The sequence below is a fragment of the Callorhinus ursinus genome, unplaced genomic scaffold, assembly GCF_003265705.2.
Source record: "Callorhinus ursinus isolate GAN/ISIS: 27379988/994484 unplaced genomic scaffold, GSC_fseal_2.0 scaffold51, whole genome shotgun sequence".
Lineage (NCBI taxonomy): Eukaryota > Metazoa > Chordata > Mammalia > Carnivora > Otariidae > Callorhinus > Callorhinus ursinus.
In genome coordinates this window covers 1,108,287-1,136,004 of record NW_027397113.1, presented here as the reverse complement: position 1 = coordinate 1,136,004, position 27,718 = coordinate 1,108,287, and the positions used below count along the sequence as shown (strand labels likewise).

At 57.6% G+C, this 27,718-nt stretch overlaps 2 protein-coding genes across 3 annotated transcripts in view; both read left to right on the top strand.

Moving 5' to 3' along the window:
• Nucleotides 1-150: 150 nt before the first annotated feature.
• LOC112828970 (tumor necrosis factor receptor superfamily member 1A-like) lies at nucleotides 151-21,069 on the top strand. Its single transcript, XM_025878213.2, has 11 exons — nucleotides 151-329; nucleotides 7,275-7,362; nucleotides 8,589-8,717; nucleotides 11,057-11,171; nucleotides 12,373-12,506; nucleotides 14,784-14,894; nucleotides 15,465-15,503; nucleotides 15,607-15,632; nucleotides 16,742-17,041; nucleotides 18,869-18,911; nucleotides 19,812-21,069. The coding sequence occupies exons 1-11, from the start codon at nucleotides 261-263 to the stop codon at nucleotides 20,135-20,137; spliced, it is 1,380 nt and encodes a 459-aa protein (XP_025733998.1). The 5' UTR covers nucleotides 151-260; the 3' UTR covers nucleotides 20,138-21,069.
• A 1,237-nt stretch (nucleotides 21,070-22,306) lies between these two features.
• CARS1 (cysteinyl-tRNA synthetase 1) overlaps nucleotides 22,307-27,718 on the top strand; it is a 44,364-nt gene continuing 38,952 nt past the window's right edge. For both annotated transcript variants that reach the window (XM_025878211.2, XM_025878210.2), the window contains exon 1: nucleotides 22,307-22,394. In XM_025878211.2, the coding sequence (XP_025733996.1) occupies nucleotides 22,370-22,394 (25 nt within the window). In that variant the 5' untranslated portion in view covers nucleotides 22,307-22,369. The remainder of the gene's footprint in view (nucleotides 22,395-27,718) is intronic.

The window sequence follows — 27,718 nt, the reverse complement described above, 5'->3', positions numbered from 1 at the left end:
GATAGGTAGAGGCCGGCTCGCCGGAGGGAAGTCCCCGCCGGGGGCTCCGCCCACCAGGAGCCCCGCGCTCTAGGATAGGTAGAGGCCGGCTCGCCGGAGGGAAGTCCCCGCCGGGGGCTCCGCCCACCAGGAGCCCCGCGCTATAAGATAGGCAGAGGCCGGCTCGCGCGAGGGAAGTCTCCGCCGGTGGCGTTTCCGGCCGCCGCTCGGAAATCGGGCGGACTGAACCGGTCCTCAGCTGTCTGTTCGTCGACTCCACTATGAGCGGGAGGTCGAGAACCTCATGCGCCCTGCGGCTGTGGGCCCTGCTGCTCCTCCACGGAGCCGCGGTGAGCGGTGCGGGGCTGCGCGGAGCGGCCTGGGGGCGGGGCGCGGGGAAGGGACCTGCGGCGGCCGGGAGGGCGCGTGGAGCAGTAGGAGAGGCGCGGGAGCGGTCGGGGGGGGGGCCCATGAAGCGGTCCCGGGTGGGGGGGGATGCTGGCACAGGTGGGGGGCCCGGGGCGGCGGGGTCGAGTGGGGGCGGGGTCCGGTTTGGGAGCCGGAGCGGGCGGGGCGGCCGAGGCGCGTGGAGCGGTCCCGGAGAACCCTGCAGGCCCGGACACGCCGGCCGCGGTCTGGGAAGGGTCCCGGAGCCCCGTGAGGGGCCGGGCAGGCGCGGCAGGCCGCGCGCGTTCCCCGGGTGCGGACGGAGCCCGTACGTCCCTCGGCAGCGAGCGTGAGTCACTGCTGCTGGGGCGAGCCCTGCTGGCGCTCGGCTGTTCTCGGTGGCTTCAGACTCCGGAGAGAGTTTGCGGCCGGGCTCCGGTGTGCACGACTCTCGAGGAGCTGCAGGAGCGCGCGCGGTCGTGGAAACAGGGCGGGGGCAGCGGGGAGGGGCAGGAGGCTGCGCGAATTTTCGCGGGAAGCGTGGTCTTTAATTTGCTACAAATCACTGTGGCTGTTATTATCAGCCATCGCACGTTCACGCAGAAATGGTTTGGTGGCGAGACGGTCGCATTATATTGGGACCAATGATAATATTTGATAACGTATCCGAAAACCTCAAGCGCGGAGAATCGGATTGCGGTGCCACGGAGTGTTAGCCTCAAACCACAGTGTGCAAGTTTGAGTGTCGCCGCCCCCCTGAGCGAGCTCAACGTCCACAGTCGGGCTGGGGGCTGGGGGCTGCGGGCTGCGTCGTCCTCTTTCTGCCTGAAAAGGACAGGAGACCCCGGCTCTCCACACCCAGCGCTCTGCTGAGTTTCCCCGAAGCCAGTTTGGCTAGAGCGTTGCAGTGTTTCTCCCCTGAAAAGGGTGTCTTTTCTGATTTTCGTGCTTTTATTTTCATTTATTGATTTTTAATTTTAATTTTATTTAAATTCCATTACTTGACATAGAGTATATTACTAGTTTCAGAGGTGGAGTTCAGTGATTGATCGGTTGCCTGTCACACCCAGTGGTCATTACATCTCCTGCCCTCCTTAATGTCCATCATCCAGTTACCCCATCCCCCCCATCCCGTTGAGCAGCCCTCAGTGTTTCCTAGAGTTAAGAGTCTCTTATGGTTTGTCTCCCTCTTTGATTTCGTTTCATTTTGTCATCCCTTCCCCTATGATCCTCTGCATTGTTTCTTAAATTCCACATGTGAGTGAGTCATATGATCATTGTCTTTCTCTGATTAACTTACTTCACTTAGCATACTATCCTCTAGCTCCGTCTATGTGGATGCAAATGGCAAGATTTGTTTCTTTCTTTTTTTTTTTTTAATGGCTGAGTGATTTTCATTGTACATATACCACATCATCTCTATCCATTTATCTGTTGATGGACATCTGGGCTCTTTCCATAGTTGGGCTATTGTGGACATTGCTGCTCTAAACATTGGGGGCCAGTGCCCCTTTGGTTCACTACTTTTGTGTCTTTTGGGTAAATATTAGTGCAATTGCTGGGTGTAGGGTAGGTCTATTTTAACTTCTTGAGGAACCTCCATACTGTTAATCTTAAAAAGAGATTTTATTTGTTTTCTTAAAGATTTTATTTATTTATGGATAGAGCGAGCAGGGGCATGGGCATGAGTAGGGGCAGAGGGGGAGGGGGAAGCCGACTTCCCTCTGAGGGGGGAGCCCCACGTATCACTGGATCCCAGACCCTGGAATCATGACCTGAGCCAAAGTCAGAGGCTTAACCCACTGAGCCACCGAGGCACCCCGGATTTTATTTCTTTATTTGTTTTTTAAGATTTTGTTTATTTCTCTGAGAGAGTCAGCAGGAGCAGGGGTGGAGGAGAGGGAGAAGCGGACTCCCTGCTGAGCAGGGGCCCGAGTGGGGGGCTGGATCCTGGAACTCCAGGAACATGAATTGAGTTGAAGGCAGATGCTTAACCAGCTGAGCCACCCAGGCGCCCCTTGATTTATGTGTGAGAGAGAGAGAGAGAGAGAGAGAGCGCGCAGAGCAGAGGGGGAAAGAATTCAAGAGACTCTGTGAGCTGAGCACAGAGCCCATTCCAGGGCTTGATCTCACAACCTTGAGATCCTGACCTGAGCCAGAACCCAGAGTCAGATGCTTAACCGACTGTGCCCCCCAGGCGCCCCTGATTTTAGTGCTTTGTAAATTCGGTCCCTGTATCAGTATCAGGTTGTTTGTTGAATTCCTGAGTTCAGTCCAGTCTTGGTGTTTTCCTGACCGGAGGGCATTCCTACCTAACACCTTCTTCTATGTGCCCTCCGCCCCTGGGGCTGCCTGTTTCTGCCCGTGTATTTGCCAGGTGTATGTAAGCAAATTTTTCCAGAGCACGTTCAGAATGAGATCAGCCAGGCCCGATGGCTTGTCTCTTTCTCTGTCGTCGTCATATTTCCGCCCTCCGCGCTGGTGGCTCCCAGATTCCTCGATGGGGGGAACTCTTTGTGTCCTGTGGTCAAGCAGCTTGTCTGGTGATGTCTGCAAGACCACATTGACGCACTGAAAAACTTGACCCAGAGAGCCTTTTCTTTCTTTTTCTCCTTTTTTATTGTGAATCTCATTGTTTTTTGTGGCGAATATTCCACCGTGTATATACACCCCATCTTCCTTACCTGTTCATCGATCACCGTGGACTCTCTGGCTGCTTTCATATCGAGGCTGTTGTAAATAATCCTTCTGGGAACACAGGGGTGTCTACGTCTTTTCACATGGGTGAGGGTAATCCCAGAAGTTGGATTGCTGGGTCGTAGGGTAGTTCTGTTTATACTCTTTTGACGAACCTCCATACCGTTTTCCATGTATTCCCACCAACAGTCCGAGAGGGTTCCCTTTTCTCCACAGCCTCACTCCAACACTTGCTATTTCTTGTCTCTTTGATCCCAGCTCTTCTGACAGGTGCCAGGTAAAATCTCATTGTGGTTTCGATTTGCATTTCCCTGATGATGGGTGATGGTGAGCATCTTTTCACGGGTTTGTTGGCCATCTGTGTTGTCTTTGGAAAATGTCTTTGGACTCGGGTCCTGTGCCTATGTTTTAAGCTGGTTGTGTGTTTTTTTCTTAACGGAGTTGTATGAGTTCTTTGTCTGTTTTGGATGTTAAGCTCTTGTTGGGTATGTCGTTCACAAGTATCTTCTCCCATTCGGTCGATTGCCACTTCATTTTGTCGATGGTTTCCATCGCTGTGCAGAAGCAGAGAGCCTTTGATTCCATGAAACTTGGTCGTGCATCAGAACGTGTCGCTTGGTGCTTAGTCACGGTCCATTCTTCTGTCGGCTCCTTGTCATATGTGCTGAAACTTTAGGGTGGGGAGAATTTGGAATCTGCACCTTCTGGAAATTGCCTGCCAGCCTGTCTTCAAAGGAGCAGGGGAAATACCTCTCTTCTCAGCCTGGTTGCAGTATACCCACTGGGCTGGGCTCAGGGTTCCCTTCCCAGGCCTTTCCACATTGGGCGGGTGGTTGGTGACTCCTCTGCGGTCCCTCCCAGGACCTTCCTCTCTGTGAGGCTGGGGTTGCCCAGAAGGAGATGCTCACTTCAGATCGGTGACACGTTCTCGTTCACTGAAGGGTGAAGCTTCTCACAGGCGCTTCATGGCTTCCCCACTGGAGACTTGGGTGTGTGCAAATGCTGGATGGCTGTGGTCCCCACATGCCATTGCACTTCCTTAGGGATTTCTTGACACAGAGGGGAAGGGGCTGGAGGGGCCTTGGGGCCTGAGGGGAGGGCAGAGAGCAGGGGGGACCCCTGGCTGGGGCGAGCCCCACGGGGGTGGGAGCATTGCTGCCGGTAGGCGGGCCTCCGGTGGGACCACGGGGAACCCTTCGACCTCTGCGAGGGAGGTGCCTGCCGGAGGAGGCAAGTCGGGTACTCGTGTCTGGTGTAGACTTAGGACGGCCCCCACATAACTCAGGTCCTGAGGTGAGGAGTATTTTGTTGTGGTCTTTTTGAAAAAGCAATAATCCATGCGAAAACAATCCATGCTGAAATAGACACATTTCAGAAGAAGAGAGAATGGGACCCTGCACTTGGCCCGAGCCTGCCCACCCGCTTCACATCCTAGTAACCCTGCTCTGGTTCCAGGAGAACTGCTCACAAAAGGTGGCAGCCGTCTGCTGATTCGAGTTTTTAAATTGCCGCATCATGTAGTTTTATCTTGGTTGCTGAGTTGGGGTGGGGGGGGCGCTTACGTTTTGCCCCACCCTTGTCCTGGGCCTGGGTGCTCAGGGCACCCAGGAAGGGTCCCCAGCGGGCCACCAGCGGTACAGCTGAGACCACCCACCCTCCCAGCCCCACTCTCCTTGTGCCTGGGGGGTGGGAGCACCGGGTCTGGCATCCCAGAGCGGACACTGGGCCGAACTCAGGGCGGGGCTGGGGTGGCAGAGTGGGGGGGGCGGGGGGGGCGGGTGGCCCCGACACCAGAGGGGCTGGGGGACGGAACAGGACTTTTTTGCTGTTTTTGCCATGTGAAGCGTCCCCTTGCTGGCTGAGCCGGTGAGCCCCACCCGGACAGAAGGAAATGGCCTCCGTTTATGTTACTGACCAGGCTAAGTTCCACAAAGGAAAGCCGCTTTCCTCTTGAGATATTTTTTTTCTTTTTTACAAGGTTTTTAATTTTTCAGGTTTGATTTTGAAGTACCTTTGGACTTTTTAAGTTTCCAAAATAGTCCAAATGGTTGTGCAACAGCGTCAGTGGGCTGGACGCCACCGTATTCTACACTTTCAGATGGTTACTTTTGAGTGCCCTGCATGTTAGCCTGGTAGAAAAGAAGAAACGATACCCTCAAAAAAAACCAAAAACCAAAAAACTCCCGCCAACTAAAATAGCACAGACTAAGAGCACTGGTAGTGACCTTGCAGACCTCTAGAGGAGGGTGCCTGCACTCGATGCTCAGAATGGGGGCAAAGGTTGAAACAGGTGCCGCCCTTCGGTCCCCAGCCTCCCGTCAAGTCCCCTGCTGTCCCACCCCCGTCCTCAGGATGAGTTGTTCTCGGTCTTTCTTCTCTTCCCTGATCTTCACACGCTTATAGAGTACTGACCCGTCCTTTAATAAAACGTTTCTCAATTTGGATCTGTGTGCTGGCTTTTTGTGAGTAAATGTGAGTTTGGCATTTTTGGGAAAAATACGGAAGAGGCGACTTTGTGTCCTTTCAACTGCACCATCGCAAAAGACACATGACACAGGACATCGATTTGTTCCTTCCGCGGCGATGCTGACGTTGACAGTTCAGGTGGTGTTTGACAGGTGTCTTCACAGTAAACTTAATATTTTCTCCCTCTGTAATTAGCAGGTATCCTGAGGGGCACTGCCTTTGAAACCGTGTAAATACTCTGTTTTCCCAGGAGGTTCCATTCACGAACGTGCATTCGTTGATACGTTCTTGCCCGAGACGGTTATGACTGTGGTGTTGGCAGAGGGAAGCCCATCTAAATATGATTTTGTTCCTTTTTGTTTCACCCAAATTAAAACGTAGTCTGAACCGCTAGAAACTAAAGTGGAACCTCATCAGTTTCCGTGGGAAGGGGCAAAAAAGGGATGTGGAGACGAGGAATAAAAAGGAAGCAAAAGCCTGAAAAGGCGAAAAAGAATCCAAGAAAGTGGGGTATTAAAAACACAACATGAGATGGCAGAAGGAAACGTAAATCCGGTGGTGGTCCAGCACCTGCAAGTAGGAGGAACTCATTTCTGAACGATCGGGTTGGCGTAGAAGGGAAAGTCAGGCGAGCTGGTGTTTCCAGAGCTCTGCCTAAAAGGACGTAGCGCGGCTGGGCCGGGCGGGAAGCAGACGGGGTGAAGGTGGGTGGCAGGCTCTTCTCGCCTAGAGGTAGGAGGAGTGGGGTCAGCACAACCCGGCGAGAGAGTCTTGCCGTTCTGCGCGTGCCAGCAGCTGCCGCGAGGAGCCGCTTCGGGGTTACGGAGGAGTGTCACTGAGCGGGCCGGCTTGCAAACCCCAGTTCAGCGAACGGCAAGGGTGCATGGCTTTAACTGCAGCGGGGTCGTGACATCGCCCGCATCCACCCGAGTGCCCGCAGCGTACACCCAGCAGAAACTGGTGTAATTGTCTGGGGAAATCCAACATCCACGAACTGGGTCGAGGTTTTACTGTACCTCAAACGCCAGTAGACCGAGCAGAAAACAATCAGTAACGATGTAAAACATCAGGACCACACCACGACAGGGCTCTAGTGTGTGTGCACGCAGGGAGCAGGTGCACACACTCACATCCCCTGTTCCCAGCCAAAAGATGATGTGCTTTTTTGACACATAAATATGTAGTCACTGAACAGATGAACTAGAACAAAAGCAAATGGTCAGGGCACCTGGGTGGCTCGGTCCCTTGAGTGTCCGAGTCTTGCTTTCGGGTCAGGTCACGGTCTCCGAGTCGTGGGATCGAACCCGTGTCGGGCTCAGCACTCAGCGGGGCGTCTGCTTGGGATTCTGTCTCCCTCTCCTCCTCCCCATCCCCCTGCTCGTACACTCTCTCTGAAATAAATAAATAAATCATTTCAATAAAAAAGCAATATTCGGGCCCAGACGATTCAGTTCGGGCTGGGTGGTAGGTTACACGGCAACAGTAGGAACAGTGGGCCTGAGCACGTGTTTTGGGAAACGAAAGAACATTTTGCCCCGAGTAGCACTGCTCCAGATCCTAAGTTCAAAAGCACAGAGATACGTAGGAAGTTCCCAACGTATGCTCCCCCAACAAAGCCCACCCCTGTGAGGTGGCAGGTGGTCGTCCCCCTGTGTGCTTGCCTGTGTCCAGCTAGAGGACATGTGCGGCTCCGTGTGCAGCAGAGGCTTCTCTTAATGACCCCCATCTCCTTTTTCGGATCGAAGGTGACCTTGCCAGGCGGTAACCCCGAGTGCGGCCCGAATGAGTACAAGCCTGAGGGTCTCCACCTGTGCTGCCAACAGTGTCCTGCCGGTGAGTCCAAGGGGATCTTCTGGAGCTTTGAGGGGCAGCCCTCGCAGGCTGGAGAAGGCAGGCTGTGGGCCGTTGGAGCAGACAGAGCTGGAGGCTGGGTGGGGAGACTCCCTCTGGCTCAGGTGAGCGGACCGCTCCTTGGCATCTTGGCCCCCTTGGGGGGGGGGGCTCTCCTGTGAATAGGGTTGTGGGCTTGTTTTGTTCAGGGAGGTCCTTCTGCAGGCTGGAGGACAACATGGGGATGCACGGTCAGGCCGGATGCTCCTAGCTGCCCTCCCGTTGGGGTGACTCGGACACCTGACGAAGGAGGGTCCTTGCGGGGCCGGGGCGACCACGGTTCTCAGGCACGGCATGTGCGTGGAGGCTTACTCACCTTCGTGAGGATGCTCTGAATGAGCCCCATAGAGCAGGTGGGGGCCACAGGCCCTAGGTGCCTGCTCTTCCCACCCCTCCACAGCATGTACCTCATCTACACTCGCAGACAGATGTGCACACGCTGTCCGTGGGAGTTCCTTCACGGATCTCCTCTTTGCGGGGGCCGACCACATCCCTCTACCCATCACCACCGGCGTCACCCACTGCCCCACACACGCTCTGCCCCTGCAGGGCTCCCGTTTCGGGTACTGAAGACCCACACCTGGACCACTCACCTGACACGCTCCCAGCATACCTGTGTATACACCAGGCATGTGTGGGTCCGCTGCCTATGCGCACGTGCACCCGCATACACGCACAGCTCATGTGGGCATGAAGTAGACACAGGTGCTTCGACTGCAAACCTTGTGAACTCAGCCTTGTGCAACTTCAGGTTGTGTTCGCCTCCTCCCAGCCAGGGCTGATTGTCTCAGCTACAGCCTTTGCACGAGGCAGGCGCTAGACCAGGGGGCTCCTCTGGGCCTGGTCAGAGACTCTGTCTTGAGCCCTCCAGCGTTCCCTGTAGATGAGCCGGAAGCTGTCAGCCCACCCCAGAGGCAGGGGTGAACACACAGATGTTGTCGGGCACAGGAGCCTCCAGTGTGTATGCTCCAAACCATCTCCTGACCTGTGTTCCAAGATGTCGCTGAAAGCCGAGGGGCACTAGGTCCCCAGTTCCTGGGACACTTGTGGCCAAGTGTCAGTCCAGAACGCTCCAAGGAGATCGTGGCGAGGCCTGGTCCTCCAGTAGAGGCCTGGGGATCGGGTCCGCTCTGGGCCCCCACCTCACCTCTGTGTTCCCCCCTTTACAGGCTTTTATGTCAGCAGGCACTGTGATGTAAACCATGGTGTTTCCAAATGTAGTCCATGTGAATCCGAAAGCTTCCAGTCCCACCCAAACAGGGAGACCAGCTGCCGGCCATGCACTAGGTGTCGGGCGGGTAAGTGCGCTACAGTCCGGCACAGTGGGATCTTGGGGTTTGGAAACGTAGCCCCCTGGCCTCAGCTTGCTGGCGTTGCCCCAAACGGAATTACATCAGATGAACCCAATGATAGAGCTGCAGCGTACCGATCTCGGGGTGTTCTTACCATGATGGTGTGTGCACCTGGTTAAAGAACCAGCCTTCCGGGAGTCAGGATCTTAGAGATACTCGGGGCAAGGGTCACATACAAAAGGTTCTCTCTGTTTCTATGTAGGAGCATCAAGTTGTTTTTAAAGATGTCATTCTTTAAAAAGATGCTGTTTGCATTAGCAAAGAAACGATGAGAAACTTTGAGAAAATCTGGGAAAGGACGTATAAAATTTATGTTTGCGTGACCAAACAACGTTGAAGAAAGTCTGCTTACGCAGAGAGGTACAAGATTGTAAGTAAGGGGACTCTCTGTTTTAAAGACGGCAGACCCCTGTGAAAGGGCTCTTCGACCATTCAGTGCGTTCTGGCCAATCCCAGCAGCATGTCATCCTGCCGCGGGTTTTCTTCTCTTTCCTTTATTTTTTTAAAGATTTTATGTATTTGACAGAGACACAGTGAGAGAGGAGGGAACCCAAGCAGAGGGAGCGGGGGAGGGAGAAGCAGGCCTCCCGCGGAGCAGGGAGCCCGATGCGGGGCTCGATCCCAGGACCCTGGGACCATGGCCCGAGCCGAAGGCCGACGCTTAACGTCTGAACCGTCTGGGCCACCCGCTGAAGATTTTAAATACACAATTTTTATTTAAAAAAAAAAAACACAACAGGTATTTTCATGCAATCTAATGAGCTGACAGTCGTCAAAACTCTCAGGAGGAAGAGAGAGAACATGCTCCCTCTCCCTTGTGTTACGACTCAGTGCAGAGAGGCAGGGGGACAAGCGTGATGGTCAGGGCGGGGTGGACGGTTGGGCCAGTGGAACAGTGGACAGCGCCGTGGATGTGAACGGTGGCGTGTGGCCCAGGGACCGAGCCCCTCCCCGGGAGCAGGGCTGGCATCTCCGGCGCAGACCGCCACCCCCCCCCCCCGAGTCGCTGCCCGGGCAGGATGCAGGCCGGAAGCTCCCGCCACGCACACGAGTGTGCTCACGGTGCAGCTAAGGCCGCGTGGGGAAAGTCAGACTTTGAGAGCAAAATGTAAAGCGTGTTTATGCCCTGGTGGCAGTGGAAAAGCATCTTACGGGAGCCCTAAAAGTCAGAAACCTTACGAGTGAGGAGGGTACCCGTGACTGCTTTCAAACGGCCGACTTCTGTTCTTCGCAAGACACCCAGGTTTGGGAATTCAGCCGTGAATCCGTGGGAGAACGGATTTATGATATGATTCAGGGAAATTCACATCCAGAAGAAACACATCAGTAGGGACGTTTGAAAACACACTTGATTTAAGTGGAGACACAGACGCGGCCAAGACGATCGGACATCCGTGACCAGTACACACGTAAAAAGCTCAGGAGTAGATGGACAGACATGCTGTCCTCCTAGCAGATGGACAGATTTCCAGCATGGGGCCCAAAGACAGGGAGGACTCACCCCCAGGGACGTGCAGGAGTCCGTACGCTCTGGAAACAGTCTTGGCAGAGCTGGTGAAGTTGAAAATTCGCCGAAGCGGCTGCCCGACCACCCCGTGTCCTGATCTCGACCCGGGCAGGCGTTGCCCGTGTGTGCTGAGAGCAGGGGAAGCGTCTGCTGTCACATAAAGCCAGCAGCAACCCGAGTGTCCAGGGACGGAGAGCTGGGTCCCCCAGGGGCCAGCCCGGCGTGGGCTACGCGGCGGGATCCGGTCTGGTTGTATCTAGCCCAGCGCGTCCGGTTTCAGGAAGCGCCAGAATGTAGCGATGGGCTGCGGAGGGCTGAACCCGGGCTGTGGATCTGGGACGTGGTGCCGGGCAGGGAATGCGGGCCTGTCTGGTTCTCACCTGTCTGTGGAATGCTGTTCTTGGTCTCGAGCACCGTGGAAGGGCTCCGGGTGTGGTGGTGAGCACGGCTGCCATGGGTGTTGCTGGAGGAGGAGAGGTCCCCCTGCCTTCCGTTCTCTCTCTGAGGGGTCCCCCCACCCGGCATCCCTGCCGGCGCTGTGCTCTTCTGTGCGGGGCGAACAAGGTGAACGGAACGATGGGGGTGGCTTCTGAGCAGGTGGCCCCGGCCCCTTGGCCGGGATGCAGGGGTGAGGTTTGGCTGTTGGCCCCTCTCCGCCCCTGCATAGAAGGGAAGAGGAGGACAGGTTCCGTGCTCTCCACCAGTGTGCTGGGCACAGCCCGGTACAGGCGGGGATGGTCCTGGCCCCCGGTGCTGACCCTCAGCTCTCCCCCTTCAGACCAGGAGATGGTGGCTGAGTGCACACCGACCAGCGACCGGCAATGCCAGTGCAAGTCGGGGACCCACTACTGCGACTCAGACAACTGCGTGGAGAATTGCTTCCGGTGTCGAAGGTGCTGGGGATGCGGGTGTGGGCCCCTCCTGTACGCACAGTAGCAGACCCTAAGCGCCCAGCAGTGGTGGAGACGGCGCAGACACGGGGGCAGTTGACGGATCCATGCGGGGGAGAGCGCGTGAGGGCGGGGGGACTGGCCTCTTGAGCAGAGGCCCAGGGAGGGAGGGGGGAGCCATCGAGAGTTCCGGGGGAGGAGAGGTCTAGGCAGACGGAATGAGTGCAGAGCGGCGTGAACGCATCACCGTGAACGACCTGTGGCTGCTGACACACGGCCACACCTGGGTGGTTGTGAGAAAACCAACAGAGATGTGTCCTCTCACAGTCTGCAGACCAGAAGTCTGAAGCCAGGGGTCAGCGGGGCCGAGCTCCCTCTGCAGACTCTGGGGGAGGACCCTGCCTCACCTCTTCCCACCGCTGATGTTGCCGGCACGCTTCGGGGCTCCTGGGCTTTCCTGCCTCTGCTTCTGTCTGCTTGAGGTCGTCTCCACTTGTGTCTGTCTGTCTGCACCCGGCCTTCTCTCTGTCCTGGTACACTCTTCCCTCCTGTAAGGACAGCAGTCATGGGTGAAGGCCTACCGCAGTCTGGCGTGACCCCATCCGTCACGTGAGCATCTCTGCACACCCCCTTCCGAGGTTCTGGGTGGACACCGATTGGGGAGGACCTTCTGGGGACGCGGACAGTGGCAGGGCCACTAAAAAGATAGCTCGCCTTTCCTTTGTGAGGCACGTCATCAACTGACGTAACTCAGACCGTGTCGAACGGTAGCTTCCTGGACCTGTGAGTCCGAAGTGAGGACTGCCTTCAGGTCCGGTTCGATCAAGCCTCTGGCTTCTCTGGATTCGCTTCTATGTCCCCTTTTGCACGCACTTCACCTTTGGGCTACCTTCTTTCTTGAGGGAGATCGAGCTGCAGCTACAGCAGGGCAAGTCCTCCCAGCACATGCAGTGCTATCCAGGAACAGAGGGACGCTCTGCCCTACCCCCCACACGTCACAGAGCATGGGACAGAGCTTTACTACTCAGGGAACCGGTTTGGGCCAGGCAGCCGGGGACATGCCAGGCAGTGAGAGCCTGAGAGCTGGCGGGCCATCCTGCGAGCCGGGGCTCCTCCTGACCTCTGACCTGTGGGTGGTGCGAAGGATGTTTGGGGCCGTACCAGGCAGGGAGGATTAATGCTCTGGGTTTCCTCCCTGTGTCAGGTGTTCTGGACCTGTCATTCGGCCCTGCAATGCCACACACGATACAGTCTGTGCCCCAGAAGCTGGTACGAGGGCACCAGGTAAGAGCCGGACGCCATCTCTTCCTTCCAGGTCCGCAGACCTGCCCCGTGAAGGTAAGACGTTAGGCTTGGCACGCCTGGGTGCCATTCAGACTTGCGGGAATGGGCCGTGGGCTGGATTCGGCCCATGGGCCACGGTCACGGCCCTGTCTTGAGTGAACAGAATGCTTGGAGCCGCGCCGTGGCTTGCGTCCTAGGTTCCCGCGCCGGGGTGCGTGGGCCGACGGGGACGCTCACTGCTGGCGTCCTGCCTGGCGTCCCGCGCCTGGCAGAGCAGGAGGGGAGGGGAGCGGCTGAGTTCCGTGAGGCCCGCGGTTTTCTCCCGGTTAGTCAGCACCTCCTCCATCTCTCCTTTCACGGGATCCCCAAAAGCAGGCCAGGTCGCTGCCTTCAGGGGCGCTCGGCCGGGACCCGAGGCTTTGAGGCAGGCAGCAGCCGCGAGCGGAGGTGAGGCCCCAAGCCTTTGGGCCTCTGGTGCTGAGTGTCTCTGAGGGATTCTTGCCTACTGTTCGGTTGAGTCCTAGGCGGGGTTGCTTTCTTAGTTTTGATAGAGCGGAGCCCTGAACAACGTGGGGCGAGGGGCGCCGGTTCCCCTTGCACGGGAACATCCCCAGAGAACCCTTGATCCCCCCAAAATCTTACCTACTAATAGCGTCCTGTTGAATGAAGCCTCCGCGGGCCTGGACAGTTGATTACCTGCTATGTTGTGTGTTACATGTATCACACGTGCGGTCTTGTTACAGTAACATAAAGTAGAGAGAAAAGGGTAAGAAGGAGGGGCGCCTGGGGGTCTCAGTCGGTTAAGCGACTGCCTTCGGCTCAGGTCATGATCCCGGAGTCCCGGGATCGAGTCTCGCATTGGGCTCCCTGCTCGGCGGGGAGCCTGCTTCTCCCTCTGACCCTCCCCCCCCCGCTCCCCCCTTCTCTCTCATTCTCGCTCTGTCAAATAAATCGATGAATCTTTAAAAAAAAAAAGGGTAGTGAGATAATAAGGAAGAACAGACACATCGATGGTTCCGTATCGTGTGTATTGAAAAATTCCACACGTACCTGGACCTTGTGGCTGATGTTGTTGAAAGGTCAGCTGTATTGGTAGCAGTGGGTGGTGGTTTACAGAATTCATGGATAGTGCCTTTGTGTTGTAAATATCTCCTCCTCGGCGAGTCTTCTTCTCCGACGGCAAGGGTGTCTTGGTGGACAGGCCCTTCGTTTTCATGTGGTCCCTTTACCCAACTGTGTCCCGTACGGTTGGGGCTCATGTCCTGTGTGAGAAATCTTCGCTCACCTGGAGGGATTCTGTATGGGTTTGCCTTCCTGTTTTTGTTCTGCAGTGAACCCGGCAGGGTGTAGGGTAGGAGGTCCAGGTTCGGTGTGTTTTTCCCACCTGCACATGCACCTGACTCAGGATTGTGTCCTTCAAAGACCGTCCCTTCCAGCTGTAGCCAGTGTCCCTTGGTGGGTCAGTGCAGCGAGCATCCCCGTGTGAGGCTGTCCTTCGGTCCCATCTTGGGGGGGGGCGCCCAAGTCCACCTAACTGCGGGCCTTGACGTCTGAGGCTCTGCGTCTGGGTCGTCCGGCTGCTCTGGGACGGTGGGGTGTCCCTTTACAGGCCAGCACTGTCTTGTTGATTTCCACAAAAGATTCTGATTTGTGTAACTTGCACTTTTAAAGGATACTTTAACACCAAAGAGAGAAGAACAAATTAGGAAGGGCCTAATCAGAGCATAAAGAAAATCTTTGAGTCAGACTTGGCACCATGTGAAAGATCTGCCCTGTCGTCCATCCCTCCCACCTCCCAGTCCCGGCTGCCAACGCCGATGACATCCTGGTGGCTGACCATCGAGGCTCTAATGGGACCGTCCTGCCCCCTGTGTCAGTTCTGTGATGTCACCAGAGTGAGACCAGGACACCCGAGTGGTTATAGCAGATGTCCCCTCGGGGTGGACCTGCCATGTCCCTCAGGCCACCGTGGGAGGGCCTTGCTGCCGTCAGGACTGGCCATGCTCTGCCTCCTGCTGGTGCAGGTGGAAATGCAGAGCCCGGTCCCGGGAAACCAGGACCTCCCTCCACTCCCCTGGCCATGCAGACCTCCTCCGGCTTCCGGCCACCTGACCAGGACCCCAGGTCCTCGTCTGTGACACAGAAACCAGGAGCCTCAGCTGCCTCCCACTAGGGTCGTTCAAGACCATGATTAGTGGGAGAGATGGCTTGAGGCCTTGAGATCCCACGGTGCCTCCTTGCCTCCCAGAGCGAGGATTTTCTGTCCTTGTCACCTGAGTGAGGAACGTGAGCCTGACCCGCTCCACCATTCTCTGTTTTGTCTCCTTCCAGGAAAAGAATTACCGAAGGATGTGTCTGTCCGTGGGCTCGTGTTATCCTTCGTCCTCTTGGCCATCTTCCTCATTGTGGCTGTCCTCCTCATGTACTGTCATAAGAAGAAGGGTAAGTAGGGTCAGGTCAGAGCTGGAGGAGCTAGCTCTGGGTCCCCATCAGGAGCGCCGAAGTGGACCCCCTGGGTTGGGGGTCCCCCGGGAGGCTTTTGCTGTGAATACACAGCTGTGTTGAATTTCTCCTTCTCATGTGTGAGCTCAGAGCTCTTTGCCTGCTCCCCGCACACAGGTCTTAAGACCCAAATCTCCGGGGGCGCCTGGGTGGCTCAGTTGGTTGAGCGACTGCCTTCGGCTCAGGTCATGCTCCTGGAGTCCTGGGATCGAGTCCAGCATTGGGCTCCCTGCTATCAGCGGGGAGTTTGCTTCTCCCTCTGACCCTCCCCCCTCTCATGCTCCCTTTCTCTATCTCATTTTCTCTCTCAAATAAATAAATAAAATCTTTAAAAAAAAAAAAAAAAAGACCCAGATCTCTGGGCAGCTGGCGAGACGCCGCGTTGGGGGTGCTGTGGACCAAGGGGCAGGGAGAGACTGGCTCTGCGTCACCGTGGGGTGCCCGAAGGGAGGAAGGGCAGCTGGGTGCAGACAGAGCCCCGAGGACGCTCACCTCCTGTGCTCCTTGCAGGTATGCGGCCTTGCCGCTGGTTCTTCAGCGTCTGGAAAGGTAAGGACGGTTTGTCCTCAATTCAGAGCAGTTTCTTCTCTCGCAGAAGTCATTGCCCCCACTGATTTCAGTTCTGATCGTTTCTCTTCTTCTTGGTATTCAGGAAGGCCGGACGGACCTGACAGCGCTGTAAGTATTGTCCTGCGGTTTCCCTAACGGTGGCACTGGGCTTTGGTGGCAGTCGAGTCCCAAAAGTCATCTGGGGTGGGTGAGTGGTGGGCACACCAGAGCCCCTGCTTTCCAGCCTCGCGTGTGCCTGCTTATTGGAGCCCCAGAATGTGCTGGAAGAAGACTGAAATTCTGTCGGTCTAGGGCGGGGTGGAAAATGAGGCTCAGAGTGGCAGAGGGGTGTGCATGAGCATCCCAGGGCTGCCGAAAAATTCCGTGTCCGCTGGGGAGTACAAAGCAGTAGAGCCTATCGGGCTGGAGTCTGGCATCAGGGGAGGGGCGGCGGGAAGGGGGGGCTCTGTCAGAGGCGTTTGGGAGGGTCCTTCCTGCCTCCCTAATCGGGCTGGAGACCCCAGCGTTGTAGGGCCGAGGTGTCTGCCCGTCTCTGCTTCTCTCCCCGTGTCCGTGCGTCTCAGAGTCGGCCTCTTCGAGCACGCTCACCACTGGTGTAGGGCTCACATTCATGGAGTGTGAACTCCTGCGGTCAGGTCCTACGTGCGGGCGCAGAGCTCAGGCTGCGGACCCACAGGCGCAGCGTGCGGTGCTGGGAGGTGGTCCCGCCCCACAGCCATAAAGCACGTAGCGCAATGGAGCCAGTCGGATGGATTGCTCACTTTCCTGGTGTGTACAAAAGTTGCGCTCACACCAGTGTAGACTGTTAAGTGTGCAGTAGCGTTCTGTGTCCAAGCCCAGGGTGCGCACCCTCCTTAAACGATGCTTTATTGTCCGGGCACCTGGGTGTGTCCGTCGGTTAAGCCTCCGACTCTCAGGCTCATCTCGGGTCTTGCACTCGGGGTTGTGAGTTCAAGCCCATCGTTGGACGCCATGCTGGGCGGGAGTCTCCTTAAAAGTTAAAGAGATACTTTATTGCTAATAATTGCAACCGGTCACCTGAGCTCCCCGGTAGTTGCTCAGGTTACCAAACAAATAAAGTCCTCATGAAACAGTGTGACGTTCGGCAGGAATTACCAGGTATTTCTCTCCCCCCCGCCGCCCCAGTCGTGGCTTGGGAAGCACCTGTGCCACAGGCTTCCGTGTCCAAAAGACACGATTTTGTCCTTTACTCACAGATTGGCCATCAGCACAGTGAGTCGCTGCTACCCCTGAATCCTGAGACCGACGTGCCTGCCCCTGACATGGAAATGTCCTCGTCTTTTCGCTTGCTGGAGGAGGGGTGCTCAGCTGTGAAGCCCGAGGCTGGGCCCCACGCAGGCCCCTCAGAGGAGCCGGAGGAGGGCGCCGAGCCGGCGCGGGTGGCGCTCGGGGGGAGCCCCGCGGCCCCAGAGCAGGCGCTACAGACGGCAGCCCCGGCCGCCCCTGGCCCGCAGGACCACCCTGAGGTGGCCCCCTCCCTCAGGACCCTGGAGCAGGTAGGCGACCCGTCTGGGGCGTCCAAGAATGAGACCTCTGCTTACTGAGCGCTGAGTGTACGCAGACCCCGTGCTCAGGGCTACCGTGTGCGCTCTGGCACAGCCCCTGTGTGGGTTTCCCGGGGCGGCTTCCTCGGCGGGGTGTGTACTGTCTCGCGTCCTGGAGGCTCACGGTCCAGATCGAGGTGTTGGGTGGCCTGCGGCTGCTGAGTCTGCAAAGCACCAGCGGGCCAGGCCTCTCCCTCGGCGGCTGCTCGCATCTGGCCGACTTCGGGCTCCAGGGCTTGCGGAAGCATTGCCCCAAGCTCTGCCTCCGTCCTCACGGCGTGTGTCCCTGTGTACGAGTCCACGTCCAGATTTCCCCTTTCCCTGATAACACCAGTCAGCATGGAGTGAGGCTGACCCTCACGACCTCGACAGGACTGTTGTCCGCCTGGACCCCATTCCCGACTAGTCACGTTGAGAGGTTCAGACTCAGTGTGTGGGGCTACAATTCAGCACACAGGAGTCCCGACCCCACCTGCTGTCCCAAGGGGCTGTAACACCGGGAGGGTGCCAAGGCTCAGGGAGCGTCCTTGTCCAGGGCCCGAGGCTGGGACGTGCTGGACACCACAGCCCCCGGAGCACGAGCGGGCCTCAGATCGGCCCGGCGGGCTTCGGCCAGCAAGTCCTGTGTGCCGGGCATGGCCTCAGTGCAGCCGGGGTGGCGGCGGGAGGGGCGAGCGCACACTGCGCCCCTGGATGGGCCGTGGGGGCCGGGCTCGCTCGCAGGACAGCAATGGGCCCCATCCTCTGTTGTGGGGCTGCGTGGCCCGTCCTGCGTGGGACACCTGAGTTTGACGAGATGAGCAGACACCCGCTCCGTGGCTCAGGGGAGTAGGGCTCTTCCAGAAGCGGGGACAGCATGTGCATTGATGGGACGGAGCCAGGGTTTGGGGAATTCCAAGGCCCCGTGTCTGAATCCTGAAGGCAGGGCACAGGTGAGGAGTTAGGGACAGGGTCCCAGGGAGGAGATCACGCCGCTCCTGTGCTGATCGCTGTGGCCCCCTGGGGTCCCCTGGTGTGGGCGTGGCGGATGCCAGCTCTAGCGTGGAGACTGGGTTTCTGGGCCGAGTGTCCGTAGGTACCACTGCAGGGAGAGAGGGCTTGACGTTGTTCAGATTCCCTGCCGGCTCAGAAGACGAGTCAGTAGAGACGTTAGGACTCTTGCCCATCTCAGCAGGAGGCCCGGGGGGTCCCTCTCAGCCCGTTCTTATCCCATGTTATGGCCGAGCACCCCTGCCCAGAGCGGGGAGTCCCGTGGGGGGCCAGCCGCGGGCGGGAGGCAGAGCTGGGGCCTGCAGCCGTCGGCCTGGCGGTGACGGGCTACCTGACCTCATGCGCAGGAGAAGTGGGCGTTGGGGCTGCCGCTCTCGGGCACTCAGTGTTGGCACTGACCTCCGCTCGGAGCTTCTCCGGAGTCCCCTCTCGCGTTTCCCGGGGCATTTCTGTGGACAGGAGTGCTGTCCGTTCGTCATTCCCTGGAGCAGAGCTGGGTATCCCCAGGTGACACAGCTCAGCGGGTACCTGCCCGCCTGCCCACCTGAGCAGGGGCCACTGGGCCGCCTCTGGGCCCCGGCCGTGTCCTGGGGCAGTGAGACCCGGAGGACACTCGTAGGCTGTGACCTCTCGGCCCCTGGTGCGGGACCTACTCCCTGAAGGCCTTCTCCCGTCCATGGAGGCCCCCCTGTCCTCACCCCGCTGCTCCCTCCGACCAGACTGTGGTTCGGCTTCAGCCACATGGATTCTTCCTTCTCCTGCAACAACGGTGTTTTCTTCCCTCCACAGGACTATGAAGCTAAGTATTTTGTAACAGATACATGGAATGACGGTACGTAGTCTGCATTCCTCGTTTCTAGCAACTGTTAAGGCCTCGCCTTGTTTGGTGTGCATGTCAAGTCCTGCTGTCCTTGTTTCTGAGAGGGGGACACTTGCCTGCGTCAAGCCGCGGGCACTATTTTGCGCTCAGGAGCGACATTATGGGAAACATCATTTGTCAAACATGAGTTTGGTGGGGTTCATCGGCTTTGACTACCGCTTTGATTGGAAGATGCGTTCATGTTTTGAAGAAGAAATGAGTGGGGGGTAGGAATACTTGTTACAGCCTCGACGAGCAGGCCCGCTCTTGGCTAGGACTCCGTACTCTTTCAGGCGTTCATGGAGGATTGATTGAGACCTGCTCCATGACAGGTGCTTTTTGTTTTACATCCCATCTTCGCTAACCAGCTGTGCAGGGCCACCCCTTTGGATAGGTTTAAGGAGACGGTAGTCTGAAACCCCAAGAGGTTACAAAACCTGCCTCTCTGGTCTCAGATCCTAACCACGGTCCCCATCCGATAGCTGGAGGCCTTGTCAGTCCTGTGCGTCTTACAGCCTCTCTCTGGGTGTCAAGGGACAGAAAAAGGGCAGGTGACCTGCAGCCGACTGGGGATCCCGTGCAGTTCCCGACTTCCCCGGATCTTTGGCTCCTCCCAGGCTCCAGTAATGAGCCACAGGCAGGGCGGGAGTCTTGGCCCCACCTCGGTCTCCTGGCATCTGGACCCGATTTCTGGGACATCAGCGGGGTCCCACAGGACCTCCCACCTCCTGGGTGTGGCGTGCTGGTTGGCGCCCGGCCCTGGGGCACGCTGGAGACACCTGTGACCTATCCCTGGGGAGCCGTGACAGCAGGTGCCATGCGGTCCTCCCAGAAATGTAAACAGTCCTCCTTTTTGCTTTTACTTTTTTTCAGCCCGGACCTACTATGAATTTGAAAAAACGATCTCTGATAAACACTGGAAAACATTTATGAGGATTCTCGGGCTGAAAGACAGTGACATTGACATTTGCGAATGCCAAAACCCCGGCAATGTGATGGAGCAGCATCACCAGATGCTCCTTTTGTGGAGAACCCAGTTGGGAAGGGAAGCCTCTGTTTTTAAACTGTTCGCTGCCCTCCATAAGATGCAGCTACACATGTACCTGGAAAATATTATAAACGGGTTAGTTGCCGAAGGCATCCTGGTCAGACGTTCGGAGACCTCAGATGAAACTTTTGGCACGGGATCATGTCCTTGAGCGGGATCCTGAATGGCCGTGATCTGACCTTCTTTCCCAGTTTGCATCTTACTGGAAACTTCTGGAATCCCTGATGGGACTGTGCACATTTTCTACATAGATCCCGCACAAAGTTGGCAATGGGGAGGTCAGTTCTAGGTGCCAGCAAGAGTGCTTCCTGCGGGGCCAGACCAGCTGTGGGGACTGCCTGTGACCAAGGCGGCAGGGGTGGGCAGGATCTGCGTGGATCCCAGCGAGTCCTGAGGTGGTTGGGCAGGGAGCCAGGACTCTGCTGGCTGCACTCACGTTGCCCAGCCCTTTCCCCAGGCACTGAGGCTGGAGCCCTTTTTCTGCTCTGATCAGTGCTTAGATCTCGGAGATCTGGGATGTCCCCATGACCTAGAACACGGTGTGCCTGTGACTGAGGTTCCCCTATGTAAGTAGGAGTAACTTAATGACTTGTTATTATGCTGTATTTATAAGTATAGTTAATATATTACATTTTTTTCTGTATTAATAGTTTTTTTTAAAAATATCCTTTTACTAGAGAGAGTTTAAACAGGGGGAGCGGCACGGAGAGGGAGAGGGAGCAGCAGGCTCCCTGCTGAACAGGGAGCCCACTGCCGGGCTCGATTCCAGGACCCCGGGATCATGACCTGATTCAAAGGCAGATGCTGAACCGTCTGAGCCACCCAGGCACCCCTATAGTTTTCTCTTTTTTTTTTTTTTTTTTTTTAAGATTTTATGTAGCTTAGAGAATTTCTATGCGCAGGGGGAAGTGCAGAGGGAGAGATGCAATCCTAAGCCGACTCCCTGCCCAGTGCGGAACCTGACATTGGGCTCCATCTCACAACCCTAACATCAACTTGAGCCAAAATCCAGAGCCAGGTCCTTAGCCTACTGGGGCACTTAAGGACCCCTGTAATTAAGTTTTACGTAATAAAACATATTTTAAATCGTGTTTCCTTTTATTTCCGGTGGGTACACAACGTGGCTGTGAATCCTCGGCGGGGGCTTCATGCACAGAGGGCGACACGGACCCCAAGGCTGCAGTTTGCCAGAGGGGAGGGCTCTGGGCTGAGGATCGGAGGCTGGAGACGCCTCTTCTGGTTTGTGGTGTTCCCCCCCGTTGCTTGCCTCAGAATGTGAGCTCCACTCTGCCCCCCTCAGCCCGAACATCACCGGTTCCTGGAGTTAGGCACAGATTTGCCCGTTTCTTCCCATCCAGCACCCAGCCTCTTCAACTCCCAGTTACAGTGAAAGCCACACCCGCTCCGTCATCTGAGAGGTGGGTCGCCACCCGCTTCCTTGTCCACTTGTCCACCCCGTTGCCCTGTCTCCGCCTCGTGCCGGGCTCTGCTGCTTCCTGGGGCTCTCCCCGGACTGTGTGCTCACTCCGCTAGCCCAGGCCACCATTCACTATCCTTTGGACGACTGAAAGGCGTCTTCAGTCTGGCTGTCCTCCCGGTCTCTTTCGTTCGTTCTGCCACCCAGGGCGCTCTGAGCGTTCTAAAGCACAAATGCAGCTGTGCCCGGTCCTGTGGGAACCAACCGTTCAGCGGCTCGCCATTCTTGACTCTGCTTACAAGATGCTTCCAAAAGGTCGAGCCCTGGCCTGTGCCTCAGGCCCCATCTCTTGCCAGGGCTGTTCTGCGCGTTCTGCACTAACTGGAAGTTTTCAGTGACTTGCTTTCTGCGGGGGTCGTCCGCTGGACAGCCCTCTCCCGGGCACGCACTTCCCACCCATCCGCAATCCCATCCTCTAAGCTTCCTTCCAACTAGTCCTCCGCCCTGGCCAGCCCATTGCTGTCTCTGGACGGCCCTGTCTGACCAGCGGGCTGGGGCTGGGGCTGGGGCTGGGGCTGGGGCTTGTCCCCACGCCCGTCGGTGCAGTGCTAACAAGCATGAGTGAGCTGTGTCCTCGATGCCCGTCTCCCGAGGCCGAACTCCAACTTATCCCCGCCTCGGACACACCCCCCCGCACCGAGCCCCGCACCTGGGCCGGCACCGGGTCTCCTAGGTCCAGAATAGGGACCTGTGGGCCCAAGGAGGCTCCTGGCGCGTGCGCGCGGAGCGACGGGAAGCACAACTCCCAGCATGCCCCTAGCCGGCGGCGTCCCGAGTCCGCGGCGGTTGCCTGGCGATCGGGCGTGTCCCGGAAGGCGGCCCCGGCGCTGGGCGGGACTTCCGGGGCGGTGGTTGCATCAGCTTCCGGGAAGCTGTCGCCTCTCTGGCTGGTTTGGAATTCCTAAGATGTCAGGTTCCTCTGGGGAGCAGGGTGAGTGCGCGCGGCGGTGCTGGCGGGATGAAGCCGCCCTGGGGGTTCGGCGGGTCCCCGGGGTGGGCGGCGGGGGACCCCTCGCCCTGGGTCGGCGGGTCTCCTGGCCGCGCGGGGGAGGGCCCCGGGCCTGAGGCGTCGGCAGGTTCCTTGGGCCACCCTGCGGAGGGTGACCCCGGTTCTGGGGGTGGCGCTTTCCCCGGGCGGGCGTGGGACCCACCCGCTTTGGGGGTCGGCGGTTTCCTGGAGCGACCTGGCGGACGCTGAGCCTCCCCGGGACCCCCCCCCCCGCCCCGCCCCGGGCCTGCGTTTCGCGCGCCTTGCCGGACACGTGGGCGCTGGGCCCCCCCTGGGCCCCCCCCCCCCGCCCCGCCCCGGCCCGGGCCTGCGTTTCCCGCGCCTTGCCGGACACCTGGGGGCTCCCCGCGGCTTCCAGGCCACCCCCTCCTCGGCCTCTTCCTCGGGCTCTGCCGGGGTCCTCTGGCACCCCGCCCCGGCGCGCTACCTCACCCTTCCCGTAGCTGGCGTCTGGGCGGGACCTGGCTCCCTCCTGTCCCCAGCTGTACCCTGGCGACAGGCAGAGCCCCGGGGCTGTTTCAGTGGGCGTCCAGCCTGGCAGCAAGCCGGGGGTGGGCGAAAGAAGCTGGGGTTCGCAGACACCCACATGAGAGGCCTCGGGTTTTAGGAAGGCTTTCATCTGGGGCTCCACAGACAGTGGCCATTGGGCTCTGCTTGGTCAGTGCGTTATTACCCCACTTTACTGCCTGCCTCCGGGGAGGTTCAGGGAGCAGCCCTGCCCACCCCGGGCTCTGATGTCACCAGCGCGTGGACCAGCGCGTCCGCAGGCCTGCCGTGGAAGAGCCCTGGATCTTTTCCCGCAGTCCCGCAAGTAGGGCTGTGACTTCCGGCAAGTGCAGAGATTGTCACCCGGATTCCTGTCTGGAGCAAACTTTCCATTGGAATTATTGACCAAGAGTTCCACTGCTCCTGGCTGGTGAAAATGATGCGTGAGGGTTCCAGCCTGCCCACACTTGAGGCTCTGTGTGTCCCCTTTGCCTCTGGGGGCTGTGGGCCTCCAAGTGGGGAGCTCCGACCACCTGGGTGACCCTGTGATGTGGGAGGCACCCCCATGACAGGCTGCTGCCCCACACCAGTACCCACACACCAGGCTCGCTGTACCTCCCCGACGGGTGTGCCTGGATTCCAGGACTGTCTCCACCTTCCCTAGAGCCAGGCAGCCTGAGAAGTCCACCCAGCCTCCGGTGAAACGGCAGCATGGTCACAGCCCTGAGTCCGGAGCTGGTGTGGCGCGCCTGGGCTCCCAGCGCTGCCCCTTTCTCAGAGCACAGGGGGGCCGAGCGTGCCACCTCAGAGGATGTGGACCCTTAAGGGGTCATCCCTCGGAAAGGATTTAGAGTAGCACCTGGCACAGGACAGGCGCTGTGTGTCTGGATTGAAACCTGGAGCTTGTTTCTCTGTTCTTTTTTGTTTTTTAATGAAAGCGTGGTTCTGTTTCATTTGTGGACATAAATGACATGTTGGGTTTTTTCTTTTAATTGCTTTAGAAAGTCAGGTGTTTGGAGGCTTGGTAAGAATTGGCCTGTTTTTGGAGATTGCTCTATACGTTGGAATTAAGCCCCCAGTTTGTCCGGACAGCTGATGGAGTTTTCTAGTCCTGTGCCTTAGGGCAGTACCTCTCAGGCAGCGCTTGGGCCCAGGACACAGCCCACCTGCTCTTCCTTTACTGGTGCCCCCCCCACCTGTCCCTAGGCTTCCTCCAAGGTTGAGAACCTGTGGTCTTCCCCTGAGGAAACAGGAAATGAAACCAAATAGGAAAGGGTGTGTATGGGCACTAGAGTTGTAGATACGCTTGGTTTCCAGTTTCTGAAAGTTTTTTATTCCTAAGGTTGGATTCATCAAAAGTGACCTTCTCCCCAGGCTTTTTTTTTTTTTTCTTTTTAAGATTTTATTTATTTATTTGAGAGTGAGCAAGAAAGAGAGAGTGTGCATGAGCCAGGGGAGGGGCAGAGAAGCAGACTTCCCGCTGAGCAGGGAGCCTAACATGGGGCTCGATCCCAGGACCCCAGGATCGTGACCTGAGCTGAAGCAGACGCTCAACCCAACCGACTGAGTTCCCCAGGTGCCCTCCCCAGGCTTTTCAAGGACATCCTCATTTAGAATATTTTTCCCATTTCAGCTCTTCCTTAAGTAGATTCAGAACATCTGTTTGGTTCCCTGTGCTGACACCGGTTTTGCAGCTTCTCCTTTGTTGCTCGAAGGTGCGTGTCCCATTCCAGGTTCCGCTTGCTTTAGAAAGACGAGTCTCCTCTCTGGAGGACGCCTGGCTGGATGGAGCTCCCCTCAGAGGCCTTGTGCTGCAGGCTCCAGGCAGTCTTTGGTGGTTTTGTGTCAAACTTGCTGTTTAATTCTTTATGCTGAGTACTTCGAAGGGTCTTTGTAACCCTCGTATAGCTAGCATTTTTCTTCTCCAGGCATCCGTCTAAATACATCTGTTGTGGCCTTTCATCCTGAGAGCAACCTTGTGGTCGGTACTGCCCTTATCTGCCTGTCCAGGCGAGAAATCCTGACGTTCTGAGAAGTTGCGTGATTTGTCCAGGGTCCCACAGCTATAGCCGGGGGCCGAGCCAGGCCTCCAGCCCTGGCAGTTTGACCGCAGCAGGGATCTCAGCCAGCATCCTGTGCTGCCTTTGATGACAATCTGAATGATTCCATTCAGAATAACAGCTAGAGCCCCCAGTCCAGAGTGTGTGTAAGGGCACACGAGATAGAGCCAGTAGGCTTTGCTGCGTTTCCAGAAGAGAAATGAAACATCCATATTTATAGACTACAAATATTTGCTTATCTCTGAACTCATGTTTCCGTGTTTGCGAGTATTTACTTTTATGTAAGAGTTGTAAGAGATGGTGCCCTTGGGGTGGAGCTTAAGCCATCTCCATGTCGTGGTGGTATGGTGCTGTCTGGCCGCCCTCTCATTACCTGGGCAGCAGGTCTGTGAAAGACGGGAAAGTGAAAGCGCCGGGTGAGAGCATTATATCGTCCATTTCAGTGGAAAAGTGTCCCTGAGCAGTTCACAAAGATTTACTTAGATATTTCTTATTTCCTCACTAAGCATACGTTGAGCACTTGCCCTGCTAGGCAGTCCTGGACGCCGGAGGTCCGACCGCAGACGAGGGCGATCTGTCTCAGTCTCTCTGGGGCTTTCCGTCCAGTAGGGAGGTGGGTTACACCAGTGAAGGGCGAGACCCATAAGCCAGGTCAGTGTCGGGGTGGGCTGGAACGGACGGCCTCCCTCCTTGGTCCCATTCCAGAGCCTGTGCTGCTTGGTGGGCCGAGAACTGCAAGCTTGTTCAGAGTCCAAGCTCTGTGACTATGAGCTGACAGAACCTCGGCGGCGTCCTTTTCTGTCAGCCAGCCCACCGGCAAGATAGGAGTGTGGGGAACCACAGGGGCGGCTCCACCAGGCCAGACCTGCAAGCGGCAGCAGTGGGCAGTGGTCTGCTGGCCAGGCCCAGAGCCCGGAGATGGAGCCCCTAGCACTCTGCTCCCGAGGAAGGGAGGGGCAGGCCAGATCCCAAGTGGGGTGGAGGCTGAGCCCCAAGGAAGAAAGCGGAGCAGGGATTCCTGGCAGAGAGCACTGCTTTCCCCCAAGTTCCTGAGGCCAGGGGGCGGAGGAGGGCCAGACATCGGCCGCAGGGCCGGGTCTGCAAGGGCCTTGCGCACATCTTTGGAGTTTAGGTCTTGCCTTTGGGTTTTGGAAAGATCATCTGCCCCTCCCCCACATGCAGGCGGAGCAGGGCCGTGCAGCCATGGCAGCCATGGCATGAGAGGGGCAGGCTCGGGGACCAGGGCTGGTGCTGGGGGTGGGTGGTGCGGGGGTAAGAGGCGAGCACCCAAGCTTTAGCCCAGTAGGGGACGATGACCATGCTGCTCCCCGGGACCTGCGCCCAGGTCTGGGGGGGGCAAGGCACGATGCCTAGGGACGCCCATGGATGAGTGATAGTCGGACTTGAGGGGCTGGTGCTCAGGAGAGGGCGCTGGAGGAGACGTCAGGAGCCCTCGGCCTGGGGGAGGACACCCTGGGCTCTGGGAGTGGGTAGCATTCCCCCAGGTGGTGGAGAGCAGGGGTGCACGCGCCTCTCTGCTCTCTGAGATTCGATGTGGAGAAGGGATACGTTTGGGAAACCTTGTCCAGTCCCCTTTCTGAGAGCCACTTGGGCAGCTGATCATCCTGACAGGAAACAGTGTGGAGGGGACCCAGGAGGGGGCGCACTGCAGGAGGGCAACCAGGGGAGCCAGAGGAGTACTTGTGGAAGGGGCGTGGTTTGTAGGGCTGGGTGCACGGAGCACTGCAGGATGAGGCCCGGAGTGGCTGTTCTGTTTGTGTGATCTCGGGAAATGGTTTATAAAGGCTTTGGCTGCTTAAATTGGAGAAACTGGATAACAGATCAATCCAAACTGGATACGCACGTAATGACATTCCCGTGATCAGTAGGTGTCTCCCCCTTGGTGTATGTTTGAGCGGCACCGCCGCCGCAGGCTGACCCGGAGGCAGACATGCCCTCCACAGCGGCGAGGGGCAGGCGTCCGCCTTGTGCACCAGCACGTGCTGCCGCCTCAGTGAGGGCCACCGCCACACGTGGGGCTCCTGCTCACCCACCGGCCCATCTGATCTCACCTCGGGGCTGATAGCCAGACTGCAGTCTGGCCAAAACCATGACCATTTCAAAGCTGACCTAGTTCTTGTTGGTTTCCTCAAGACACGCTTGAGTGCACCGCCAGAGTCACAGCTCAGGGGCCGCCCGCTCCCGTAGCCCGGAAGCCTTCCGTCCGGCGGAGCTCCCTGGGCACCCGTGCCTGCCCATCCCGAGAAGATCCTTCCCTTGTGACGGCCTAGGCTGCTCCAGACGGTGGATTTTAAATGCATGTGTAGTATCTGAGTGAACCCCTTCAGGGGCCATTATAATAATGACACAGGGCAAGTGTAATAATAAGTGGCAAACTGATTGGGGCCTGGCTGTGTGCCAGGTGGTATTTTAAATGTTTGCAAGTGTAATTTCACGAGACGCAGCGGCTTTTATGAGGCGTGTGTTGTTCTGAGCCTGTATGACGGAGGTGGAGAAGAAGGCCTGGAGCCCCAGCACTGAGCCCCAGCACAGAGCCCCAGTGCTGTGCCCCAGTACTGCACCCCAACACCGAGCCCCACTGCTGAGCCCCAGTACTGCAGTCCAATGCCGAGCCCCAGTGCTGAGCCTCAGTTACTGCACCCCAACGCCGAGCCCCAGTGCTGAGCCCCAGTACTGCAC